Genomic DNA, 27361 nt, shown 5'->3' with positions numbered 1-27361 from the left:
CCTAAAAGCCTCTCTCAAAATGTAGAAAATCGCTGTCAAAATGTGGATGTACTAATATGAAGTAATGCGATCTTAAAAGGCTTTTTACAGCAAGCCTTGGGGTTGGAGGTCGCAAGAAATAAGACCGTCACAGATTAGCGAGTGCCTTAATGCCACTCTTTATCCCAGTGTCTGTTTCAGCCTCGACTGAAGATTTAGATTTAGCCAATGTCCATCAGATGATTACTGTTCTAGCTAAACATTTTTGACATTGCTATATTTTAGGGATGCACCATTAAAATTCTGATATAATTTGATGTTAAAATTGATATTAAAATTCTATACAGTTTTATGCAAGCAAAAATAATAGCAAATAAATTGCTTTTAAAATTCAATTTAAATAATAGGCATCACAACAATATTAACTTATAGAAAGACATATTTAAATTTTTTACAAAAATTCAGTGTTTTTAAATTATTAGTGTTTTTAAAGATTATCTTTAAAGTGATAGTTCACTCAAAAACTGATTATACTGATTGACTCATTTGCTCACCCTCAAGTTGTTCCAAATCTTTATGAGTTTCTTTCTTCTGTTGAATATTAACTGATTAATATTACAAATATGGTACAGATACACTGTGCAACCCTATCTCTATTTATTAAGGTTACCTAAAAGCTTTTCTCAGTGCAACTGTAACGTTTGCATTGAGCTTTGACAGATGAGATGGGTAGATAGTGGGTGCATGCGCGTGATTGTTAAGGAACGGTTGACACGTGACCTGAACACTCCTTTTGTGTCTTTGTAATTGTTCAGAAATGCCGTCAACACACGGCTGTCAAATTCAGGAATGATTGCATGGTTCTGCTCATGAAGCGCTTTCTTCATCAAATGTTCCCATTCTCTCCTCGCCCTTTGAATAGAAGCCCTCATATCTAAAATGAAAAGTATCCTTGCTCATTTAGTCTGTTGCTCATTCACCGGTGCTGGATTTCATTTTCTGAAGGGTTTTGTTCAAGTGGTCCAGATTGAACCTCCTTAGGAAGGAAGGATCAGTGTTGTATGAAAGGGAAGATTACTGAGTTTGATCTTTTCCCATGTCTGAATTGTTTGACTTTCTTTTTCTGTATTACCATAGTCTTTAGTCTAAGAAACGCATTTCCTATGATACCCAAGTAACCCAAATAGAATTTTCTTAGGCTTTTTAAACATCCAGTATTCTGTTTTAAAGCCTTCATGAAACACAAATTGTGATTTCAGGCCAGAAACGCCTTTTTGAATAAATTACCTTCTTGAAAATGTAGGGAAGAAGTTCTTTGTCCAATTGGGAATTGATTGAATTGTAGTAATTTTTTTAAAATGCTGCAATCTCATGTGAATGACAGTTTGTCCCGCCCTTGTGCTGGTAAACACATTATCTGAGAAGAGAAGAGATGTCATAGCAAGAGGGAGGGGAAGTTATTTTGATAAAAGATTATGAGGGCACATTAATAATAAAAAAAAAAAATGTGCATAGATAAATCATTTGTAATAAATACTGCAGTGTTCCATAAAAAATAAGAATAGTAAATTTTGATATTATGCACTGATATTAAAATTGTGGGCGATACCGATAAGCTTGTAATTATTTTCATGTTACGGATAAACATTAAAATGATAAATAAAATAAAAATAAAATACTAAAATAAAAATATAATAAATTAAATTAATTACATTTAAATTAATCTCTAATATGGATGGTAAGTGATATACACTATGGTTCAAAAGTTTGGGGTCAGTAAGATATTTATTTATTTATGTATTTTTTTTTTTTTTTATTGAAGTTTATGTTCACCAAGGTTACATTTATTTGATCAAACATACAGTAAAACAGTTGTGAAACATTATTACAATTTAAAGCCTATCTGTTTTCAGTTTTAATATATAGTCTTATTTATTCCTGTGTGTCTTCAGTGTCACATGATCCTTTAGAAATGATTCTAATATGCTGATTTTCTTATTACTGTATCAATGTTGAAAACAATTGTGCTGTTTAATGTTTTTTGTGAAGAACTCGGGCTAGTGAAGTACATCAATTAGGAGTAACCAAGGCAAGAAGGAACCAAAAGCAATGATGCGCTCTTCATTCTAGTAAATAAACCCTCCCCGTCATAGTTTTGTTAAAGAAGAGTGAGAAACCCTTCATGCCTCGTTAAAGAAACGCTTCTCAGGCTCTTCTTCTTATTAAGTGATGCTGTGGTCTGGTTTCAGCACAGGCCTGTGGAGGATTCCCAAACAGATCAATGTCAAATCCAGTGGAGGATATCCGTAACAGAAGTGTGGAAGCTCTATTAATTTCATACCAACACCTTCTTGATTTCTCGTTCACGAATGTGAAACGCGAGACCAAACATCGCTTAACCACAATAGTAAATCAGCTAAGAGGCTGTTCCTCGCTGGAGTGGAGTGATTTACATCCAGATGATGCTGGCTTTTAAATGTCTGTTAATGACTGAGTAAACATCCATGCCTTCCATTTGTTCAGTCTTTTCTATCTGATCAGTAATGTAGCCTTCTCATTAGCTTTACAAGTCTGAACATCCCACTCAGCTTGTGTGAGATCCGTTTCTCCTCTGTGGAATAAACTGGAGTGGGTTTCTAGCATATGAACGTTTTATAAGTGAGCTTGAACTTAAAGCAGACAGGGAAGAGGGTGAAACTGTGACTCATCGTGTGACACATTTCAGGGAAGATGTTCCTGAACAACATCGCTTCCTCCTGTGGAGAGCCTCATCCATTACACTGAGGAATCTGGGTGTGGAATTCCTGTTTACCATCTGTCAGCACTAACAGCCTACAGCCAAGAAATCCATCATGAGCAAGGCTCCTCTCCATCAAAAGAACTCTGCGCAGACCTTGAAAGAAAGCTGTTCCTCGCACTTATCAGAAGCGGCTGATGTTCATAGGATGCCACGGTTTAATGAGGGTGGCTCTGACTTTTATCTGAGTGTATGATTAACGCTGTAAGATAGACGTCACCAATAACATCAACATGGAATTCAGTGTTTGCTTGACACAGCAGTTTTATTTCTGTGAGTGATACAGAAGGAAAGACGGTCAGCGGTTTATAGATGATGAATGATGTTAACGGTTAAGTTGGTATGCCTGGTTGAGAGCGGTGTGAGTGAAGGTGTGAGTGTTTCGCATCATGTCATATATTTAGGACACTTTAATTGTTAGCTTAATTAAAATGTAATTTCCCTCATCATCATTTCCATCACTTATTGCTGCTAAACACAATGCGTCATTTGTGATGTTGTGGAAATGACACTGTTGTGGAAATGTTGTTGAATTACTTTCAAATAAAATGACAAATTATATGTTTCATTAGAATCTCAAAGCTGCAGTCCGTAACTTTTTTGGGTTAAAAATGAACCGAAATCAATATTTGAGCAAGTACATAACCAGCCAGTGTTCAAAACTATCACCTTACTTTAGCCCGATTCACAACTGTCATTTTATAATAATGTTTTCTAATTTGAGTGGTATGGGTAGGTCTTTGCGGGAAATTCGAGCATGCCACTCCGTCATTACGTCACGTCTGTAAACAAAGAAGTTGTCTCGGCTACTAGGCTGTCACATGTGAGGATCCTGCAGGTGATGGATCGTTATAGCGTTTTCTCACAGCAGATGGGATAATTAAATGTATCATTTTGATGGCGGATTGTAATCCAGAAAGGATTATGTCTTTATGAAACACATGTGAATGAAATTAAATTATATTCCAGTTTTAAATGTGCTTCTGATTACAGATAGCCTGGGATTACACAAGATTTGTATTTCAAAGACAACCAGTTCGAAGGGAGCATAGTTTGCTTTTTGGGTTAAAATAATTTCTTAATATGAAATTTGAATAGTATGACAATTAGAGATTAGACTGTACAGAAATTTAAATCTACACGCTAATACACACTATACTCATTGTCACGCATTGCTGATGTTGTTAACATTAATAATTTGAGAATAAAGTATAACGGTAATAATAATTTGCACGGTTAGATGTGACATGAGCTAACCGATCGTTAGATTTAATCCTTTCCTCAGTTGGTCAGAACAAACGTGGCAGACTTGTTACTTACTTGTTCAGATGTGTTCTCTGTACATTTAGAGTGGGAGGAAACATGAGTCAATCTTAAAGGTCCCATGACATGCTGCTTTTTGGATGCTTTTATATAGGCCTAAGTGGTCTCTAATACTGTATCTGAAGTCTGTTTCCCGAAATTCAGCCTTGGTGCAGAATTTCAGCCACTATGAGCCAGTCCAACAATGAGCTTTCCTTAGGACGTGCCATTTCTGTGTCTGTAGCTTTAAGGACGAGAGAGGCGGGGCAAGGTGGAGGGTGGGTGTGTGGCCTTAACCAGCTTGCACTACCATGCGCTAATGTTGACAGTGGATGTATCGCAATGGCTCATAGACACACAGTCATTCAAGCTTTTCAGTTTGACCCAGAATCTGATCCGGATGGAGAAGCACCGGATGAAGAAGTTGCAACTCAGCGGCTACAGCAGGACGTCTCCGAATGGTTAGTTTAAAATATTGGATTATCTGGATACGGTACTTTAGTTGGTTTGTTTATGTATGCTGTTACAGTTATTATCATGTAGCTAATGGTAGCCATAGGCTCGGATGAAGGAACTAAAAAAATACTTTGGTGTTCATTTGTACATCCAACACTGAGCAACTATCATGCTTTGCTCGTTTGCAAGCCATGATGTCTCTCGAGGAAAAAAAAATATTGCGCTCGCCTCGCACGGTAGTAGCTCATTTTCTCATGGGCGGGCAAAGCAGAGAAAGGGGAGGTAACCTTTCCCCGTATGACGACATAAAGGGAAGATTCCAGATTGGGCCATCTGAGCTTTCATTTTCTCAAAGACGAAGCAGGATACCCAGGGCTCGGTTTACACCGATCGCCATTTCTGGCCACTGGGGGACCATAGGCAGGCTAGGGGAACTCATATTAAAACTGTTAAAAAACCTCATAAAAAAAATGTTAAAAAACCTCATAAAGTGAAATTTTCATGCCATGGGACCTTTAAGATATCCGACCAAGCTAAACATGCCGCTCTCTTGTGCGAGACGCGAGTGTAATGGTGATAGATGTCCCTCTAGAAAATGCGATAATATGTGTTCTGTGTGAACGGCTTGGTTCCAGTTTTGAGGTAAACAACATCAGGCTTTCCTGTAGCTCAAATAGTAGAGCATGGCGCTAGCAACGCCGAGATCATGGGTTCAATTCCCAGGGAAAGCAAGAGCTGATAAAATGTAAAAACTGTAACTTGAATGCAATGTAAGTCGCTTTGGATAAAAGCGTCTGCTAAATGCATAAATGTAAATGTAAATCATCTCCGCATTGATGTTCTCTTTTTCTGCAATATTTTGAATGAGCAGCGCCGTTCAGTGGGTTCAACTGGATAGGCTAAAAAAACACCATATATACAGTATGTACATGATGCACATCTAAAATTCGAATGCAGCATTTTTGCATTCCAATGTGGATTTTTATTGTAAATTTGACGAATATTCGAAATTCAAAAGTTTTTTTTGACAGCCCTAAGCTATGTAAATAGGTAAGTCATAGGCTTGTTCCTGTCTGGATATTCTCATTTCAAAATTCGGAAGATCACGATTCAGATCGTGGATCATGATTTTGCATTATAAGATTGTGATGTGATATTTTGGGAAGATTGACCACCGCTAGTGTATTGGTACAGAGATGTATTTTTTTTAATTAAAACTTCTTTTAACTTGAGTACCTCATTTTTAGAATTTAGTGTCATTCGCAAGATGCTGCATAAGTGTCAAGCGCACAGTCAAAAATAGCAATCTAGAAAAAGCAGTGCAGTGGATTGCAAAAACGTAAGAAACGGCACCATCTCTGTTTGAAAACCTGGAATTGCAGCTCTGTGCGGAATTATCTTCCTTGCGTGGGGTTATACTCCGGCACGGCTCCAGCTCAAATGAATCTAATGTTTTGAGGTGTCTGTGTGTCGGTCTGCATCTCGTTTTTAAATGGAAAAAAGTAGGCTACTCTTTGTGATTGGTTTTTTGTCCTTAGTATTAAACTATACACACATGATGCTTGTTGTTTCTAATTGTTTAAGCAACGTAATTAATTACATATGGTTTATAAACATTATTTTAAACATTATGCGTTTTTTCAAAGATAGCCTTGTTTTTTTTGTTTTTTTATTGCTTTGAAGAAATGTGCATTATACTCGATGCACCCTCTTGTGGCCTCAGGAGAGAAGCCAAAAGCTTTGTTCCCCCTAGCAGAAATTATGCCTTTTAAATTGGAATATTGATAGTACAAAATTCGAATTTGGTTTTTCAGCCAATTTGACAGCCCTACTGTAGTTTAAAAAAAAAACGGTATTGCATTAAACAATCAGTTGTCAAAATGGTCATTAAAACCTGAGTTTTTAAAACACTGCATCACTGTGTATATATATGAGTGATTTTCATCAACTTTTGCTGTTTGATTAACATTAATCGCAGACAGCATCATGTTTATTAAGCTGCTGTCTCTTTAAGACAGAATGCACGGATCTAATATACTGTCACATCCGATTTCTCTCCCAATTGTTTGTTCATTTAAGACATAATTGACTGTCTTTATGTAAATACTCAGCAAGAAGGACCGTTTTTTGACAATTTTTTGTGTATACTTGACCGTTTATGCATGCAACAAGTATACTTTGTTTGTTTGTGTTTAGCTCTTGAAGAACAGGCTCTTTCGCAGTTAATGCGCTTTTAATAACTCTTTTTAAAATAAAGCATGTCCCACAGTAAACTGCCTTTTATGACAGCCACGTTGCATGATTTGACTTATTTGGGCATTAAGCTTTTATGGACAGGCAAAAGCTCACCGCTATAAATGAAGGGAATGGCAAGCGGCATTTTATTAAAATCGAAACTGAAATTAAAATTTCCTTAATCAAACTACTGCTGCTAGCTTACAATGAAACTTATAGTTTAACCTATAAAAAATTAATCTTTAGCATTTGCATTTTTGTTTTTCATTTGATTCTCTGTGTCTTGGGTTTTTTAATGCAAAAATATGTTCTGTCTGAATGGCTCCTTGTTGGACAAATTAAACTGGTGTGGGTTTATTTTCTAAAATCAGCTTGCTCAAAAATTGCCTCGTCTTTCGGTCCATATGAAATCTGAATCTATCAACTTAGTGAACAATAATCACCCAAACACTCTTTTTATTTTGGGACTACAAGAACAATCATTAAAATGTTGTGTTATTAAACGCATTCTGTTGCCATCCAGTTGCCAAAAACACAGCAGATTGAAAGGTGTTTCACATCAGCTGTTACTCTATAGTGTGTTTAAGCAGCACAGTGGAGCTCTGTATTGGCCAATCAGGATCTAGGACGGTAACTATCTGTTTTATAAGGGAAACCGCAGTCTTGGTGATCAATATTTGTTCCCTGCAGCCTTAGTAGATTCCCTAATGTCATCTGAATCTGTCTGCGTGCATAAGTGTCTGTGTGTAAGTATTTCAGTCCCTCAGTGTTGGAGATTCTCATCATATGATGTAAGGTAATGCAATATTGGCCCTTTAAGAAATTCTTGACAGTAATGAATAATGGTGATCGCACATAATCTCCTTTATGTGGACGGAGATGAAGAGCTGTGTCAATTAAGGGTCACTTTACCATCACCAGCATCCTGGAATAGATTCCCAGCGGTACCAGGTTCAGGTGTCTCAAGAAACTTTACTGGCTGGGTTCCCGGGTGGGTCATTGTGGGTAACCTCCTTCAAATTGCTTGAGAGGGTCTCATGGGACTGCTCTGAGCGAAGTGGCTTAATGCCTCCACACACCTTTTGTTCCCTTGCCGAAATCTGTAAGTAATGTAATGAACACTACAGCTGACCTTGTTTCAAATATTAGTCTTTAGAATATTGAAAATAGCTATTGGAGACCATTTTGTATAAGTATTTGACAGATTTTCGGTTTGGCAGTTAAAGAGCTTGAATAAAAAAGCAAAACAACAATTGCAGCTTATTGACAAGATTAATTTTGCGCTCAAGGCCAATGTTTCACTAGCACTTGGAAGTTACCAAAGCAGTGCCAAGACATAATTGGCGCTTGCTAAGACCTGCATGATGTGGCCAAACAAAATCCCACCTCGATTATTTTGATAAGTATTATGATTCTGGTTTGAAATGCCATTATACTGTAAACATATTGTATCAGCTAAGATATCAAGAGTAGGAAGGTTATAATTTTCAGTTGAATTTATTTGCTTAATTTTAATGATTTACTTTAATGTTAATATTTCATAAATTTTTATGCTTCAACTTAAACTTATTTCAGTTATTCCAATTTTTTATTATACTTTTTTTTTTTTTTACTCCAATATTTATATATTTTTTCAACTTTATTTTAAATAACAATTAAATGCTTTATTTTATTTAAATGTTTTAATTTTAGCTTTAGGTAATTATACTAATAAAAACTCCCATAACCAATATTAAAATGTTACAATATTTTGTCTAAATAAAGAAAGAATATACTAAATAATTAAAATGAACCATTGTATTTGTGTGTGTGTGTGTGTATATATAGATATAGATAGAGATAGAGATAGAGATATAGATATATAGATATAGATGGAGATATAGATATATAGATGGAGATATAGATATATAGATGGAGATAGAGATAGAGATATAGATATATAGATAGAGATATAGATATATAGATAGAGATAGAGATATAGAGATATAGATATATATAGAGATATAGATATAGATATATAAATCTAATATAATTAAACAATATGTATTATAATATTATTATCATTATTTAATTTATAAAAAATACAGTATTGACTGAAAAAATATATTTGCTGATTTATTGTGCATCCCTAATGCTGACTAAAGCAACCACCTAGCAAGCTTATCAACTGCATAGCAACATATTCAGAACACCTTAGTAACCAAATGGCTATGGTTCACAAGACCGAGCACAGGCAAACAGCACTCAGATTTACTTGAAGTATAAAAACATAGTTAACATCATGATCTCCAGGGGTTCTCCCTTGCTGTTTCTCCTCTACTAGTGTGTTTAAGCGCAGTGCTGACACAGGCCAACATGTGCTACACTGATCGGCGCTTTGGTCAGAGAATAGCACAGGAAAACCTTGTAACAAACCCAACGTGTCAGAGCCAGAACAGTGTGGTCAAGTTTTATGCGTGCTGCTTGTGTTGAGTTGGCCACCCACTCCTTAAGGTTGTGTAGCGCACTGTGCAAATTAAAGACTGCAAGGTCAATCTTGTAGCTGCTGGAGATGTTCTCTGTACATTTAGAGTGGGAGGAAACATGAGTCACTCTTAAGATATCCGACCAGATCTGTCTCTTATTTCAGACTACTATATCTCACAAGTGTCGTTCTTCAAAATCCAATTGTGCTTATCGTCCAATATGTTGAAGTCTGATACTTTTTGTCCTCGCTAGCATTTTTAATTTTTTTTTCATTCAGTCCATTTACTTTGTTAAAAGCTTCTTTTATTTTAGTTTCATTTGCAACTTTTTTTTTTTTTTTTGGTTGAACAGGGGAGCTAGTAGTATTCGTTTATATTTTTTGCAATTCATGCACACAATTAATCGAATACATATTTTCTATGGTGAGCTTGTTTTTCATTTTTGTTTTTAATTCATTTTAATAGTTTTGGGGTATCATGGTGATGTCCTGATATCCTAAAGAAGAAAACAAAAACAAAAGTGCTTTATTATTATTTGAAAAACCAAATCTGAATAGACTCATCTGACTGTGCATCAAGGTCAATATACTAATTTTAATTTTAAATATTTAATACATTAACATTTGACTTTTTCATGACAAGACAACTATAGTTGTCATTTGGTGTGACTCCCCAAAAACATACAAAAGTTTGTTACTTTAAAAAAATAACTAAAAATACCGTAAATACTACTGTAAATACCTAAAAATACACACATTAATGTATGTGTGCAATCATATGTGTTCAAGGTGTAAAGAAAATATATTTTTATGTTTTACTTGGTGGTTACACCACGTGACATTTTTAGAGTCATTAAATTGAAACCTTTCTTGAAAATGTTGAAAACCATTTTTTTTAAAACCTCATGAAACCCGCATAAATACAAAGAACACATTTCCAAGAATGTGTGTTGAAACTAGATCAATAAAAGTTCATTACCTTTATAAACGGACACTCATTTGTCACTGACCCACACATGCTGTAATCATATGAGGTTCACTGAAGGATCTGTTCTGTTGTGTTTCAGGCCTGATGGATTCAGGTACTCGACGAGAGCTGCATACAGCAGATCCCAGCCTCCACTCGCTCCGTCACGGCCAGTCCTGAGTATCAGGTGTTCTCCACAACCTCACCTTCCCTTTTTCTGCTTCTTCCCCATCTCACTCCACCCCTGGCTCCTCAACCGGGCCTCCAGCTCGCCCTCGAGATGATTGGCAAGCTGAAGCAGAACTTACTGGTGGCCTGCCTGGTCATCAGCTCCGTCACGGTCTTCTACCTGGGTCGGCATGCTATGGAGTGCCACCACCGGATAGAGGAGCGCAGCCAGCCGCTGGTGAGCAGCCTGCGCACCACCCTGCGCACGGGCCATAACCTTAGCACCCCCTTCATCTATAATAAAGACATGCCTCTTATATTTATCGGTGGCGTCCCTCGCAGCGGCACCACTCTTATGCGGGCCATGCTGGACGCTCATCCCGAAGTGCGCTGTGGAGAAGAAACCCGTGTCATCCCTCGCATTCTGGCCATGAAGCAGATGTGGAGCCGCTCCGGCAGGGAGAAAATGCGGTTAGACGAAGCTGGAGTTACAGACGAGGTCTTGGACTCAGCCATGCAAGCTTTCCTTCTGGAGATCATCGTAAAACATGGGGAACCGGCCAACTACCTGTGTAATAAAGACCCATTTGCTCTTAAATCACTTACTTATCTGGCTAAGATCTTTCCTCACGCTAAGTTCATCCTCATGATCCGTGACGGCAGGGCCTCCGTCCACTCCATGATCTCCCGTAAAGTCACCATAGCTGGGTTTGACTTGAGCAGCTATCGGGACTGCCTGACAAAGTGGAACCGGGCCATAGAGACAATGTACACTCAGTGTCTGGAGGCAGCAGACAAGTGTCTGCCAGTGCACTATGAACAGCTCGTCCTGCACCCGGAAAAGTGGATGAGAACGCTTCTGAAATTCCTGAACATTCCTTGGAATGATGCAGTTCTGCACCACGAGGAGCTCATTGGGAAAGTAGGAGGCGTTTCGCTCTCCAAGTAAGTGCTGTTGACTTGTGGACTAGTTTACTTTGTGTTGGGTCAGGGGCTTCCTCTCTGATTTAAACAATAAACTATAATTGTTTTCTTGTTAAAGACAAATCAGGATTTTGAGCACTGCATTGCGGCATGAGTATCTTGGGTTTATGAGCCATCTGGATTATTTAAGCTCAGTTCAGTTATCTTATCTATTTAATGTCACCAGCCATTTGTGTCACACAGGCTATGCTTGGCATACTAGGGTAAGGCTTACAGCCTACTGCCTAATATATATTTTTCTAAAAATAGTGTGTGAAACAGCATGTGTAATGACGTTTCGAACAGACGTATGCTACATTGCTTTCACAAGTCTTGCGTATTTTATAAATAAAGAAATAAATACAGATATTTAGCTTTTTTTATAAATAAATATGTAAATATTATATACTAATACTTATTAATAATAACTAATAACAAGTTATTATTAATAATTATTATTTGTTGTATAATTAGTTTGATCTATAAAAAAATATATATATATATATATATATATATATATATATATATATATATATATATATGATTCCCATTTCTTATTACAATAAAAATAACTGTAGACTACATTGCTGTTACATAACTTGTCAATTTTATTCGGTGTTAAATATTTATTATTTTTATAATTTCAGCTTTATTTTTAGTCCAGTTTAAGTAATTTTGTTTTGTTTTTTTGTATTAATTGTTATTTGTATTAATTTCTATTGTTTTAATTATTTCTATTTCAGTTTTAGTAATTTTAGTATTTCAATTAAATCTTATTTCAGGGAATTTATTTAAGGCGATATTTCAGATTTTTGTTTTAAGTTTTTTAACTCATTTATTTTATTTTAGCCTTTCATTTTTAGTTATATTTAACAACATAGGTACAGATATTTTGCATTTTTAGTAAATACAATTATATATGTGTGTGTGTGTGTGTGTGTGTGTGTGTGTGTTTATATATACGTATAGTTGTATACTGCAGAAATAGTCAGACTAGTATGGTAGTGTGCTATTCCAAACATAAACAACACTTTGTGTTCATTTATGTGTATGTGCAGATGTGTGTGGGTGTTTCTTCTCTCTGTCAGACTATAACTGTACGTGTGCTAAAATTCTCACTGACCAGTGATAAATCATTTTCAGTTCTGGCTGAAAACAACTTGATAATCCCTCGAGTGCAGTTGAGTACACGTTCTGTTTGACCACAATATGTTGTGTTGCTGCTTCTAGGGCATGTTCATGAATCTAACGAGTTTTCTGCACAGTTCATGCCCTGAATAGAGCAAATGAAGGGTGTAGATCACCAGCAGCATTCCTGCAGCAGTAAAACATGTTGTTGCATGTTGGAACATGAGTCCCGATGTGTTTTTTTTTTTCCAATAGAAAAAAATTTATGAATAATGAAAAGACTGTCTTAGTTTGTTAAAGCTGCAGTCCGTAACTTTTTTTGGGTAAAAAATTATCCGAAATCAATATTTGAGCAAGTACATAACCAGCCAGTATTCAAAACTATCACCTTACTTTAGCCCGATTCACAACGGTTAGTTTATAATAATGTTTTCTAATTTGAGTGGTATGGGTAGGTTTCCGCAGGAAATTCGAGCATGCTGCTGCATCATTATGTCACGTCTGTAAACATAAAGATGTTGTCTCGGCTACTAGGCTGTCGCATGTGAGGATCCTGCAGGTGACGGATCATTTATAGTCTTTTCTCACAGCAGCTAGAATAATTAAATGTCTCATTTTGATGGCGAATTGTAATCCAGAAAGGATTATGTGTTTATATGAAACATTATATTCCAGTTTTAAATGTGCTTCTGATTACAGATAGCCTGGGATTACACGGGATTTGTATTTTAAAGAAAACCAGTTTGCTTTTTGGGATAAAATAAAAGAAACATAGTTTGCTTTTTGGGCTAAAATAATTTCTCAACATGAAATTTGAATGGTATGACAATTAGATATTAGACTGTACAGAAATTGAAATCTACACGCTAATACACACTATACTCATTGTCACGCATTGCTGATGTTGTTAACATTAATAATTTGAGAATAAAGTATAACAATAATAATAATTTGCACGGTTAGATGTGATATGAGCTAACCGTTAGATTTCATTACCATTGGTAGCGCAAATTATTGCAATTCTTTTTTCCCTAGATAATAAGATAATTCCGCACAGAGCTGCAATTCCAGGTTTTCAAACAGAGATGCAAAATTTACGGACTGCAGCTTTAAATTCATGTCTTTTTATAGATTTTTTTATTTTGTAAATGCAACCTCGTTTTGTCATGCTACTCATAGGTAATTTGTTTCTGCACTTCAGGGAGTTACATATTCAAGAACAAAACAAGGTTAGTTATGGTTTCATTAATCACTCCAGAAAAATCCTAACTACAAAGTTTTAGTCATATGGTGTGGATGCGTTTTAAGGCGTATAAGATACACATGGCCTGCAGAAGTCATTGAAATCTCAAAAGCACAAAGGGTCACTGCTATTAACACATGAATCAGTTGAGCCCTTTTATGTCCCACAAAGAAATGTGGCTTCTGTCTGGTATCCATTTTTAGAAATAAGCTTATGGTCAGAGAGGGCCCACCCATTTTTCTTTTTTTATTTGGATGCTGTAGCATGTCACTTCTTTCCCCTCTTTGTTCTCAAAGCATCTCTGGTCTGTCTTTCATCTGTGGTCTGTCAAATATCTGTGAGATGGGTGAACTGCATACTTATTCTGACCTTCCTAGATATCCATCTTCTCTTTTTCTTATTTTCAGTCCTTATTACTTCCTTTAGATGAGAGCTGGGCAATATAACAACTTTAAAAAAAAATTTTTATGCCTTTTAACAATATTTGATATTGGTTGTTGTTGTTAATATACAGTATTAAAGGATGATTCAAAATGCAAAGTTACTGTAGTTACAAAACTGTTCAAGAGGTAAAATAGTGTAATTTTTTTCACTAAACCATGACATTCAATCATTATTTTACTACATGCTCTTAGTACAGTAATAAACAATAATATTTAGCTGCAAATGCTTTTAATAAACAGCAAATAAAATGTTAGTATTAAGTGATGCTGCATATAAATCTTTGGAAAAAAAAAATAAAGTTGAAAGATTAAATAGGGTTTGGCTATATATTAAAATATTATAAAGAAATCTAAATTTTTTGGCTTTTCACTATATTTGATTGTTGCTTTTTATATGCAGTATTTGCTCTCGCTCTTAAATTGCTTAAAATGATGATTCAAAAAATAAAATAGTGAAAATCTATTCACAAACAACATTTTTCAAAAAACACATTGATACTTTATTTACTATATGCTCAGAATAAAGTAATAAACAGTAATATTTATCTGCATTTTTTTAAATCTAAAAAATTGCAGGTAAATATTACTGTAAATATTAAAGCAAATGGTGCAAAATTCTTTGGAGTATTTTTCATATTTGAGTTTACATTAGAGCCACTGTTAAATGTCAAACAACCATTCTCACATGACACAAGGAGGTGGTGCGAAACTGGTTTTACTGGCAGTTTTCCTTTTAGAAAACTTAAACTTGTTTTTACACTCTGTGTCCACTCCTCATCCTGAACATTTGAGGAAAGCTAAAGTGCACACAGTTCAAAGACAGCATTTAATAGAATAGAATAGAGTGCTGTCAATAAAAGCAGTGCTTCTTCATATGGTCTGTTGTGGAACAGGAAAGGGATGAGTTAAAAACACCTCAGCTGCCTGCTGAACACACTGTTGTTCTTCCAAAAGCGCACAATGAAGGGCTCAGGGACACACCGTATCATTAGCCACTGAATGGACAAGTGGATGTTTGTACGATGACACTGACAGATTCAACCTTTCCTGAATGAATGATTCATTTCCAGTTTTCACATTAAATTAATTGAGCAAATCACTAGGAGCTTGACTACCCTATTTCCTAGGAAAGCATCTGATATTTAAGCCCATTATCGTAAGAAAACTGTGTTTTAGATCATTGTGTATCTGGGCTTTTTTTGGAGATTTTCCAAAATTTCTTAAGTGTAAATTATGAATAATGTGGTTTAAGGTTAGGTGTGCTATTACATTTCCGAATGACTATCTGAAATCATATACTGTCCGAGAAGGTGCTACATTTGTTGAAAAAACTGTGACCATTAAAAAAGTATGTTCTATATAGTATGAATTTGTGTAGTGTGAGAGTTCCATGTTGGCTTCGTCATGTGAAATACGGCCATTCACATATCCTCTCCCATGGCCCCATGGGATTGTAAAATATCCATCAGGTGAATTTCAGTGGAAGCAGTAAGAATAACATTTTTTTTTATATCATAAAGACCTTATTTAGAGCAAAAATAACTATATTGTGATCTATATCGTTACGGTGGAATAAAATTACTCATATCATGATATAGAGTATTTATTCAGGCTTTACTGCAGCTTCCCAACTGTCCTTTCTGGCAGCCTCTATTACCACGGCAACATCCATAATGCCTCTTACTGTTGCCTGATCAGGCTTTCCAGGCTTAATGGGGATTTCTGGAGGTTTATATGATGCTGTAGGAAGAATCTCACAGGAGGATCTGTGGTGACTTCAACAGGTATTTTACTGTTGTTGTTATTCTGCACCCATATCCCATGTGTCCTGAGGCAAGACTTGAGTGCTTCTCGTATCTGCTCTAGTGAGTCTAACCTAGGCTCTGTTAAATTAACTAGAGCCCTTCTAGTGACAAGATCCCTGTTCCTGTCCTTCACTGGGCTCTGTGAAGGGTTGGCTGGCTGCTTTAGATATCCATAAAAATCCTTAATGAGTGCTAAGTGAGCAGTACTGCTGTTTGTCACGTCTCAGTGACAGTGAGCTTGAGAGACTGAGATCTTAACCTGGCCCTCAGGAGAGAGATGGAGGAGGGATGGATGGAGCTTGTCTTCTTGTGTCCAGACAGTAGCACATGCATTCTTCAGCACACTGTCTCCATTGATTAGAAGCAAATGCTCATTAAAAGGGGGCATTATATGCAGCTTGTTGCAGATGCATTATGGACATATGTTTTGTCTTGTTCTTTGAAGTTCATATGCAGCTTAGTTATTTTATCCTTGACACAACACTTTTTTTTTTTTCTTTTTTTTTTTTGAGTATAATTGTAACTATGGCTCTCAAGTTTCAAAAAATATTTAAAAGCTCCATACAATTATCATAGGTATGACTCTGTGCCTTATTTATAAGAAATGGAGAGAATTTTAAGTTTTTATTCACTACGTGTTTGCCTAATGTGAGATGTTAAAGGTTAGTTCACCCAAAAATGTATATTCTGTCATCTACTCATCCTCAAGTTGTTCTAAGCGTGTACAAGTTTTTTTATTCTTCTGATATTGCCAATATATTTTGAAGAATATAAGTAACCCAAGAGTTAACGATAGCCATTGACTTTTATAGACTTCCAAAATATCTTCAGATTAAGAAAGAAACTCACACAGGGTTGGAACAACTTGAGGGTGAGTAAATGATGACTGTCCCTTAAAATACTCAGACTGGATTATTATTCAGACCAGATCAGTCTGGTTTCTATATAAGCCATGCATCCTCAAAATGCATCCTTCATTTCCTGGGCATGAAGGATAAAACCTAAGGATCTTAAGAACAGACTATCGCAAGATTCATTGCCCGTTGAGAGAAAATGATATATTACACTAGGGATGTAACGATTACTGGTTTGATGATAAATCATGATAAAATTCCCCACGGTTAGTACTACTGTTTCATATTTTAATTATCATTAAAACCGTATTCGATTACCGCGATTTGAACAACTCACGATAAATAAATATTGTCCAGCATAAAGCACAGTTTTAAGTAACAGTCTCACGTGCGCACAGCAGTTTTGTTTTCAGTGAAAATAGGGCGGAAAAGCTGGGAGGTTTTAAAAGGGTGCTAAGGGAATTATACAAATGAATATGTGAATTAATTAATTATATGAATGTACCTCTGAAGGTTCTGACTGTCTTCAGAATTGATTCGATGGCATTTTGTTTTCATCTTCAAAGGAAGTGTTCTTAATCACAATACTGCTTTGTCCACGGAGTTTACAGGAAACAGCTGTAATTCAGCTTTTCCATAAGCGCCACCTAGTGTCAGAGAGTGGATTTACAGAGACTTATATTTACATTCAGCCTGTGTGCAGTTTCTGTCTGGACAAAAACGGACCGAATTTGCATGCCCTGCTGTACATTTTGACCGGTTGTTGAAAAACAAGCTTATGTGGATTCTACACATTTAAACAATTCAGATAAGTTATCTAGAATTATTTATGGAACAGATAAAATACATATAATCATTTTATTAATCAATTATAATTTTGACACAACACTTTTCTCTATTTAAAGGCTGAAATGTGAGGTTAACCTTTTTATGAAACTTTTTCAATGCTTTATTTGAACATGCTATTAAACTGTTCTCAGTCAAGTTGTCATTTAAAATCCGAACATCATTGTTATTGTTTTAGTGATTATGCAAACAAAAAGATATTTAATAAGTCAAAAGGTTTTAAATGTAAAACTTGGTGAATTGATTTATGTGTCGTACTTTTTGAACATCTTCAGCACATTTTAGCAATACCGTGATAATACCGATAACCGTGAAAATGTTTGGTCACTATAATCGTGATAAGAAATTTTCATACCGTTACATCCCTATATTACACTTTTAAATGTAAGTACTGGGTTTCAACTATTATTTATTCAAATAAATGTTGACTAATTCAAATATTGACTTTGAATGTTGACTTTTAAATGTTGACTTATTTCTTACTAAGATTTTATAGATGGTTTATACATTTCACTATGTACATAAATGGATAAAGGTAAACATACAGTATTTAGACCGGTTGTGTTTTTTTTTTCAAACTACTGAATATAACTTTTTAAAAAGTCCAGTACAAATGTTACTGCCAATCGTTACTACAATAAGCACGTATATACTTTCATATTTTTTTTAATGAAATGGCACATCAGAGCGGCCTTTTTTATTTTATTTCTAAACAGCTCAGTGATAACGCGGGATATATCTGTCATGTAACAATCGATCTAAAGGCCTCATATAAATTAGCATTGTGCACACATGCATAAATATTTCATCCCTCAGATGCAACAACACCTCTCAAGCGTGATGTTGCAGCCCAGCAGAGCAGCTCCCTTTTAGGACTCGGCCAAAGAGGCGCCTTTGCTCTCCTTGCAGGCATCAGAAAAAAGCATGCCAGCTCAAGCCTTCACGGTTCTGCAGTCCTTGAGGGGAACTGAACCACCATAGCTCATTTCAGAGAAGGCACTGATATGATTTTTGGCAGAGGGAAGCCTTGAGGGCCCTAATGGCTAGTAATAAACACTGAAACCACCCTTTATCCCAGAGGGGACGTACAAATACAAGTCCATTAAATTTGGCCCACAACACCTGCCAGGGGAGTGGCTCTCTGCACTTAGATTTGTTAGTGCCGGGTCTCTATCTGCTTGTTTTTTTTTTGCTATTGATCAGCGGCTCACCACCTATGAGCCTCTCTGACCAACGTATGGGCCACCAGACATGGACCTGCCCATAAACATCAATTCTGAATGCATGATTTAAGCGACTAGTGGCAGAGACATGGCCATTAGTACGAGCGGCCCATGTAGCTCAGGGCTCTGTTATTTGGCTTTAGTACTACACCGCCATGCTAAAAAGCTCTAGCGCCCTCCATGAATAATTGACAAACAGCCAGAGACCATTAAGCCGCTCTTCCAGAAGGGAGCTCCGCATGACCTTACGAATGCGTATGTGTGTGTTTGTGTACTCGCAATATGGCGAGAAAAGGCCAGTATGTTTGTTCTGAGTGAGTGCTGCAAAAAAAAAATCTAGTGGATCGCCACCCTTCATGTCATCATATTATGATATATGCAGCGTCTGCTGTCATATAGCTTCTGCTGTGGAGTAATGGATGTCGCAGTAGCGGAGTTAAATTATCTCTTTCATCTCTCTAACCCGGCTGCTTATAGACAGCATGGTGATTTGTGTTGCTGTTGGAGCGGTTACTGTACATATGGGCCGTGGGTGGTGAACACACACTGAAGATACGCCACCTTCTCTGGGAAATATGGGAGTAGAAGTAAGTTTTTCATGATTAAATGTGTCGCTTAGTGGAGACGTGGTCTAGCGGCTGGCACATGTGGGCGACACAAGTTTGAATCCAGCTTCCATCCTGTTTCTCTTCTATTCCCGTCATTTACTTTTCTTTTTAGACATTTTACACTTTCCTCTGTAATAAGGAGTGACAAAAATGACAAAAAGAAACTGTTAAACTTGTTTTTAATAGTTTTTTTCCCCCAATGCCTCTTATTTAATAGGTTATGATTACGTTATTTTTAAAGAATTATGTTAAAAAAATTACTGTATTTAATCTAGTTCCCTGACCCTTGTGTAAAAGTTCTTTAATATCAAGGGGGAGGTATGATATATTGGGACCATGTCTGGGCTCTACAGTGCGACCATTTCAGTCCCATTTGCGACTGAAAACTACTGCGTGCGACTATGAAAACACATTTAGGAGCACCTGTGCGACTGACCCGATCAGCATATTTGTGTTTGCGCTGAGGGAGCTTCAAAGGTTTCTAACGTACTTACGTGTTTTTGCAGCTTTGAGTAATGTATCACAGATGTATCCTCTCATTATAACAAACAAAGTGTATACAGTGTAAATAAGAGATTCACTGTGCAGTGTAGAGAGCTGCTTTGATTACAATGGACTTTTCTGAGATCGCGATGAACTAAGGAGAGTGACAGCTTGCAAACGTGATATTGATTTAATACAACAGGTGTTTCGTTTATGAATGAACTGCGTTTTTAAATGAATCTAGTGAGTCAATGATTCAGTTACCCATTCATAAAGATAGTCAGATGCTTCGTTCCTGAATGAATCGGCCGTTCGAACAAATCAATTAAATGAATGATTCAGTAATTTGCTGCCACCTGCTGGCAGTTTTAATTTAATTTTTAAAGTATCTTTTCTGTTATTTAAATCATTTTAATATTTCTGTATTCAAAATTGTATATTTAAAACATTAACCTCAACATGAATTTATGAATTGCACTCATGCAACCTCTGGGCCTCATTAAATGTCTGAAAATAGACCTACAAGCCACTATTGTGTTCTTCTGTGCCACCTCTGTAGTACAAATTTATTTCTTAAATACTGATTTAATTTATTGGTAACTTATTCTTATTCTACTACTTATTCTGTTGTTTTAATTAAAAATGTTAAAAAGCTTATAAATATATAGATTTCTTTGAATTTGACAAAAGATGACATACTTCTAATAAAGTTAGAAAAATGCCATTACAAAGGTAAAAACAAAATTCCCTGTAAATCACTTTATCACCTCGTAATAGGAAGGTTTATTTTTTTTATCAGAATTTTTGATTATTGATTTGAAGGTGCTCCTAAATTTTTGACCGTGCTCCTAGCGCTCCTAAAAGAAAAAGTAAGCGTAGAGCCCTGGACCATGTTGATCATTAGACGATACAATTTTTAAAAATGTATTGTGTCATTGATATTGTATATTTAATTGTTCATGCATATACAATTAAAGACCCCTTTAAATCAAACAGCTTTTCTGCATCCTTGTTCTCTGGCTACTGCAGCAACACATCCCTGCTGTTTTCTTTCATACAGTATTTGTGCTTTTCCAAAGCTTACAGATGCAAATCTCACCTCCGAGGGTGTCAGCTATGTATCATAAAGAGATTCATACCGATTAGCGTCAGTGCAGGCAGACTGCGTGTTTGGCATGTGTTGGCCATAGCAACTGCTGAACCGAGGATGTTATTTTCTAGAGAATGGCATGACGCATCCACTGCCAGGCTGTCAGAAATGGCTTTTCCTCCTGTCCACGCTTACGTGTGCTTGCTTTTTCTGTTTTTCAATGAATGTTTTTTGAGTTTTCCACTGAGGAAAATAACTGCAGCAAAGAGAGAAAACAGTCCTCTCTGTCTTGGGAAACAGTAAATCTATTAATCACGTTGCAGCCGAAGTGCAATTCCAATGTAAATGGATTAGAGAAGTGAAGGACTGCGTCGGCCAGGGACTTGAACAATGAAATGTACAGCGGAGCGGCTTGCCAGTATAAATGGACTTTGTGGTGCCTGGGGAGAAAGGCAGGTCTCTAACGCTGAGGTTGAGGTCAGGGAGGGTGTGATGGGAAGGTGAATTCAATAACTCATAGACCACTGTGTTCCTGCATTCCAGGAATAAGAGGAGACAAGGACTAGATGTTCCTCAGTTTAACATTTTTAGATTGCCAAATACACACCTCAAAGTATTAGACCTTAGGTTTGTAATTATGAAGAGCATATGGCAGCACATGACTGTCTCCAGTTACATCTAGCGATGTCCAGTTCACAAACGAATCCATTCTTTTTTTTTTTTAGTGAACTGGATGAACAATTTCATCAAATCGGACTGAACCGTTTGAAACAAGTTAGCATAGATCTACAAGTTATTCAATCAGAACTCACTTTTAGACATGCCTGACAGTTACGACTCTTCCATGATTCTGAACTAAACAAAACAATGTGTGACAAAATATTAATTGCTGCAGACTATTTAAACGTGTTTAGTTATTTTTAATGAATTATTAGACATTTTAATATATACTATATATATTTAAAATACATTTAATAAACCAATTTTTAATATTAAAAAAAGGTTTGAACGAATGATTCAATGACTCGCTTATAAATACACTCTTAAAAATAAAGGTGCTTCATGATGCCATAGAAGAACCTTTTTGTCTAAATGGTTCCATAAAGAACCTTTAACATCTGAAGAACCTTTCTGTTTCACAAAAGGTTCTTTGTGGCGAAAGAAGGTTCTTCAGATTATAAAAAGGTAAGAAAGAGATGGTTCTTTTGGCATCGCTGTGAAGAACCTTTTGAAGCTTTATTTTTAAGTGTACCTAACTTGTTTCATTACTGGATGAATCTGTGTTTTTGAACGAATCTCTTGAATGACAGATTCAATGACAAATAAATTTAAGTCACTAGTGGTGAAACAATGTAATCGACACAAATGCTATTTGAAGCGCTAGTTACATTCAAAAGGTGATTTATAAGGTAGTTCTCATGTCAACTATAGTATACTAAAAGTGGTTCTCTCTCAAGTCAATAGTCGGTTAATTGTTTCAACAGTTCTTGAGTCACCAGAAACAGTTTGGACTCAGACATGTCTGAAATTGATGAGCTGTTGATATCAGCATGTGTGAACCAAGCAGTTGACTTGAATGAGGTCTGTAATGCAGGTTATGGTATCTCATGGTTTATGGGAAAATGTGAGATGATTATAACTAGTTTACTTTATATACTTTAGATATGTTAAACATTCACATTTCACATCATTATTAGGTCCTTTGAAGGGCTAGTTCACCAAAAACTCACCCTCATGTCGTTCCAAACCCGTAAGACCTTCATTCATCTTCAGAACACAAATTAAGATATTTCTGATGTAATCCGAGAGCTTTCTGACCCTGTGTCGTGTTACTCTTGTGAATGCGTGTCAAAGTCTGGCACAGAAGAGAAGAAATGGTTGAATAAAGGTGTAATATTTGTAAAAAAAAAAGTGTTTTTGTAGCTTCATAACATTACGGTTGAACCACTGATGTCACACGGACTATTGTAACGATGTCCTTACTACCTTTCTGGGCCTTGAACATGATAGCTGCTTTGCTGTCTATGCAGGGTCAGAAAGCTCTTGGATTTAATCTAAAATATTGTAATTTATGTTCTGAAGATGAAAGAAGCTCTTATGGGTTTAGAACAACATGATTCTAAATAGACAGAATTGTCATTTTTGGGTGGACTATCCTTTTAATTCTAGCATTCTGTATATGTGATGTCATTGTGTGATTACGTAAACTAACTGGGGAAACTTCATTGAAACAAACTTTCCGAAGGAGAGAAAGGATTGGCCTTCCCATCACTTTTCATGGCTCTGTAATGGATGTTTGAGAAGGCATGACAAGGCAGTTTGTCACGCTGACTGCTGGGTTGTTCACTTGGTTTTACACATGCACACACAAACACACTCCTAAACGTGCCAGCATGAGTCTTACCACTGGTTGTCGTGTCATTGTTTGCTGTGTTCAGGGATTATAAGGCCTCAGGGTGTTTTGCACTGGATCCACACAGCACTCTGAGGTGGGGCGGCAGTAGAGCTGACGTTCCCTGGTGTCTTGGCTGCAGATGGGGATTGTGTGTAGTAATCTGTTTCCCATCTGGAGCCAGTCTTCTCTATGAGGGAAGAAATAATAAAAACAGGGGGGATATGGCCTCAATGACTCCATCCGTCTCCAACTGCAGTCATCTCCGTCCAAACAAGAGGCAGAGCGATTCAAAGTTGTTATATATATGCCGACAATATTTTATCGTACATTAATGCAGTTTTTTATTATTATGAAAGACTTAGTTTGCCGACAGCAAATTTGTAATTTTTTAACTTTTAATTCCCGGGAACTGACTCGTTCGCTAAACTGAACATTCAATCAGAGTTCTCACTCGCGCCAACAGTCCCGACGCCGATTCATCATGTTGAATTGGGCAAACTGCTGCCGGCGTGAGCCCGACGAGAGCCGACGAGTGGAACACACCAAACAAACTAGCCCGACCGTCGCTTGCCGTCGGCTTGGTGTGTCCCGGCCTTAAGACTGCAGCAGCACTCACGTGATTGTTCCCCATAAAATTATTATAAGCATCAACATTCACAAACCACTGTTCACTGTTATTTTTAACAGAAAAGAATGCAATGTGCTTGTAATCACGACTTCATAAGTGGGAAAGAAGTTTCGGATAGCACGTGAAGATGGCAGAGAAGCACTTTCGCTCAGCACAGTGGAGTGCATTGTTTGGTTAGCTTTGGTTTATTATTTTGAGTCGTTTGGGACGCGGTAACACACAGCCCTCTCACAATATATTGCTTTACAGATCTATCACTTTTTTGCCTCTAAGAAATATTCACGCAATCATGCTGCACGTATCAGAAGTTCCGCGCTCCGGTGCGGTTAGCGCTCACACTATATGCGCACCGTGCACGGGCCCAACGGAACCACGCTCTGGCCCACCTCTTCCAACCAAGCCAGGGACGGCTAAACGAACCACGCCCGAGTGTGGCATGGAGCGATCACACTAGTGAAACGAACCAGGCTTTGGGGGTCAAACGCGGTCGTTCACGGTTAAGAGTACGGTTAAGTGTGAGTACACACTTATTCTCCCGCATCCCACACAGATGAGTCTCTACCCGCCTGCACTCGCCCATCAAGTGTTGTCCCGCACCGCACACTGTTGCGTTGAGTCCCTCGGGTCTCGCAATCATGCAGGTTTCTACTGGGAAAGTGTCTGTTATAATGTTATGATCGAGGCTCTGGACACTGAGCATAACTTGTTTTTCTATAACATTAACATATTTTCTATAAAAACGTTAATGCCCTGGCAGTGGCAAAAAGCTTTGGTTTTATATTTAATTTGATTACATTAATGTTATAAGTTGAGATTTTACAAGAAATATTTTAACTGCTACTATGTAAAAGGAATACTGCTGTAAAAAAAGCACCTTATTTGTTTAGTGTTTGCAAACCAAATGTTATTGAACTTTTGTTCATATAGCAGTACTTTTAAATTGTGAATTTAAAAAAAAAAAAAACACTATGCACAATACACTACTTTTGAATTCATTATTTAATTTTGTGTACACTGTATATATACAGTCATGGCCAAAAATATCGGCACCCTTGGTAAATATGATCAGAAGGCTGTGAAAATTAATCTGCATGGTTAATCCTTTTGATCTCTTATTAAAAAAATTCACAAAAATCTAACCTTTCATTGGATAATAATCTAAAATGGGGGGAAATATCATTATGAAATAAATGTTTTTCTCAAACAAGGGCGTAACCATGGTATAGAGATTGGGGGGGTCCAAATGTGAAAAGCCCTCCCTACACCTACCCTAACCCTACCCGATACTTTGTTCAACTTTTTGATTATTTGCTTCATTTTTATTGAAAAATAAATGCTTTACTGATGTGATTTGAAATGTAAAAAGGGAGAAAAAAAAGTTTGCCAAAAGGCAGATTCGAACCCTGGTCGATCGTGTCTAAAGAAGCGTAACACACGCTTTACCATCTGCGCCACTGAATCTAATGAGTGATAACCGTCTTTTGCTAATTTGACTATCCCAATAATACGTTTGTGGGTGGAATTAGTGTAAATAGCCTCTGCCAACAACATGGATATTTGCACTTAGACACTCCGATTTTTTATTTTTTTTCCCAACAATTAAACAGTTGCCCACAGAAAAAAACAGGGGGTGCTGCAGCACCCTCAGCACCCCCACTTCCCGTGCCTCTGTTACCGTCTGAAAAAAAAGGCGAATGTCCGCCTATTCGTCCTGCTTCTTTCTTTTAGCTTCTACTTTCATTTAAGCACCAGTGACAGTCGGACTGAGCGTTTCAAACGATGCCGCAAGCCGGCGTTTACGGGCTCAACCAAGTGTACAATCGAGGGGGGGTGGTCGCACAGTTTTGTTTCCCTTGTTTTTCCTAAATTGAAAGTAAATCGGAAATAACAACAGATCCACTAGGCTACAACTAGGGTTCATAAAAGGAGGGCATATCATATGTCACATATTGCAATATAAACGTCCCCCCCAAAGTATATGGTGGTTACGCCCATGTTCTCAAATACATGTTGGACACAATTATTGGCACCCCTAGAAATTCTTCTGAGTAAAATATCTCTGAAGTATATTCCCATTCATATTCACAATTTTGAGCACTCCAGGGTGATTATGAACATGAAATTATCCAGCCATGGCTTCCCGTTTTACAGAAATATAAATAGGAGGGAAAACCAAGCTCAAACTCCCTTAATCATCCATCACAATGAGAAAAACCAAAGAATATATTTCTTATGTGCAGCAAAAGATAATTGAGCTTCACAAATTAGTGAAGTGGCTTTGAGAAAGAGCTAGAGCAGTGAAAATTCCCATCAGGGCAATAATTAAGAATTTCCAATCAACATAAAATGTTAGGAAACTGCCTGGAAGAGGACGTGTCTCTATATCGTCCTAACGGTGAGAAGGAGAGTTTGAGTGGCTAAAGACTCTCAAAGGACCACAGCTGGAGAATTGCAGAAAATAGTTAAGTCTCGGGGTCAGAAAACCTTAAAAAAAAAAAAAAAAGTCAAACAGCACCTACATCACCACATGTTGTTTGGGAGGGTTTCAAGAAAAATTCTCCTCGCTCATCCAAAACCAAACTCCATCATATTCAGTTATCAGACACGACTTGAACTTCAAATGGGACTGACTTCTATGGTCAGATGAAACTAAAAAATGAGCTTTTTAGCAGCAAACACTCAAGATGGGTTTGGTGAACACAGGGATAAAAAGTACCCCATGTGTACAATGAAATATACTGCTGTATTTTTGATGTTGTGGGCCTATATTTCTGCTGGACGTCCTGGACATCTTGTTTAGACACATGGCATCATGGATTCTATCAAATACCAACAGATAAAAAATCAATAAGTGTACAAAAACTTTACGAGAAGTGCCATGGGATTTTTAATGACCACAGAGAGTCAGGACCTCTGTTTAACATCTCATCCGATAAGTGACTGACTCTGTTACAAATCTTATAATGGGCCATGTTTGGATCTTCCAACTGTACAATAATCCAAACACAAACCTCAAAAACAACACAAAAATGGGTCACTGAGCACAAAACCAAGCTTCTGCTGGCCATTCCAGTCCTCTGACCTGAACCCTATAGAAAATGAGTGGGGTGAACTGAAGAGAAGAAGCACCAACATGGAGCTGTGAATCTAAAGGGTCTGGAGTGATTCTGGATGAAGGAATGGTCTCTGATCTCTTGTCAGGTGTTCTCTAACCTCATCAGGCATTATAAGAGAAAACTTAGAGCTGTTAAACTGGCAAATGGAGGTTTCAAAAAGTACTGAAT

At 36.9% G+C, this 27361-nt stretch overlaps 1 protein-coding gene across 2 annotated transcripts in view; it reads left to right on the top strand.

Moving 5' to 3' along the window:
* The window catches only part of tpst1 (tyrosylprotein sulfotransferase 1), a 49575-nt gene that overhangs the window by 2056 nt on the left and 20158 nt on the right, over positions 1 to 27361 (top strand). For both annotated transcript variants that reach the window (XM_058745264.1, XM_058745265.1), the window contains exon 2: positions 10301 to 11313. In XM_058745264.1, the coding sequence (XP_058601247.1) occupies positions 10481 to 11313 (833 nt within the window). In that variant the 5' untranslated portion in view covers positions 10301 to 10480. The remainder of the gene's footprint in view (positions 1 to 10300; positions 11314 to 27361) is intronic.

The sequence above is a fragment of the Onychostoma macrolepis genome, chromosome 15 (genome assembly GCF_012432095.1).
Source record: "Onychostoma macrolepis isolate SWU-2019 chromosome 15, ASM1243209v1, whole genome shotgun sequence".
Classification (NCBI taxonomy): Eukaryota; Metazoa; Chordata; class Actinopteri; order Cypriniformes; family Cyprinidae; genus Onychostoma; species Onychostoma macrolepis.
Note: the sequence above shows the minus strand (reverse complement) of the source record. Positions and strands in the feature narration are given on the sequence as shown.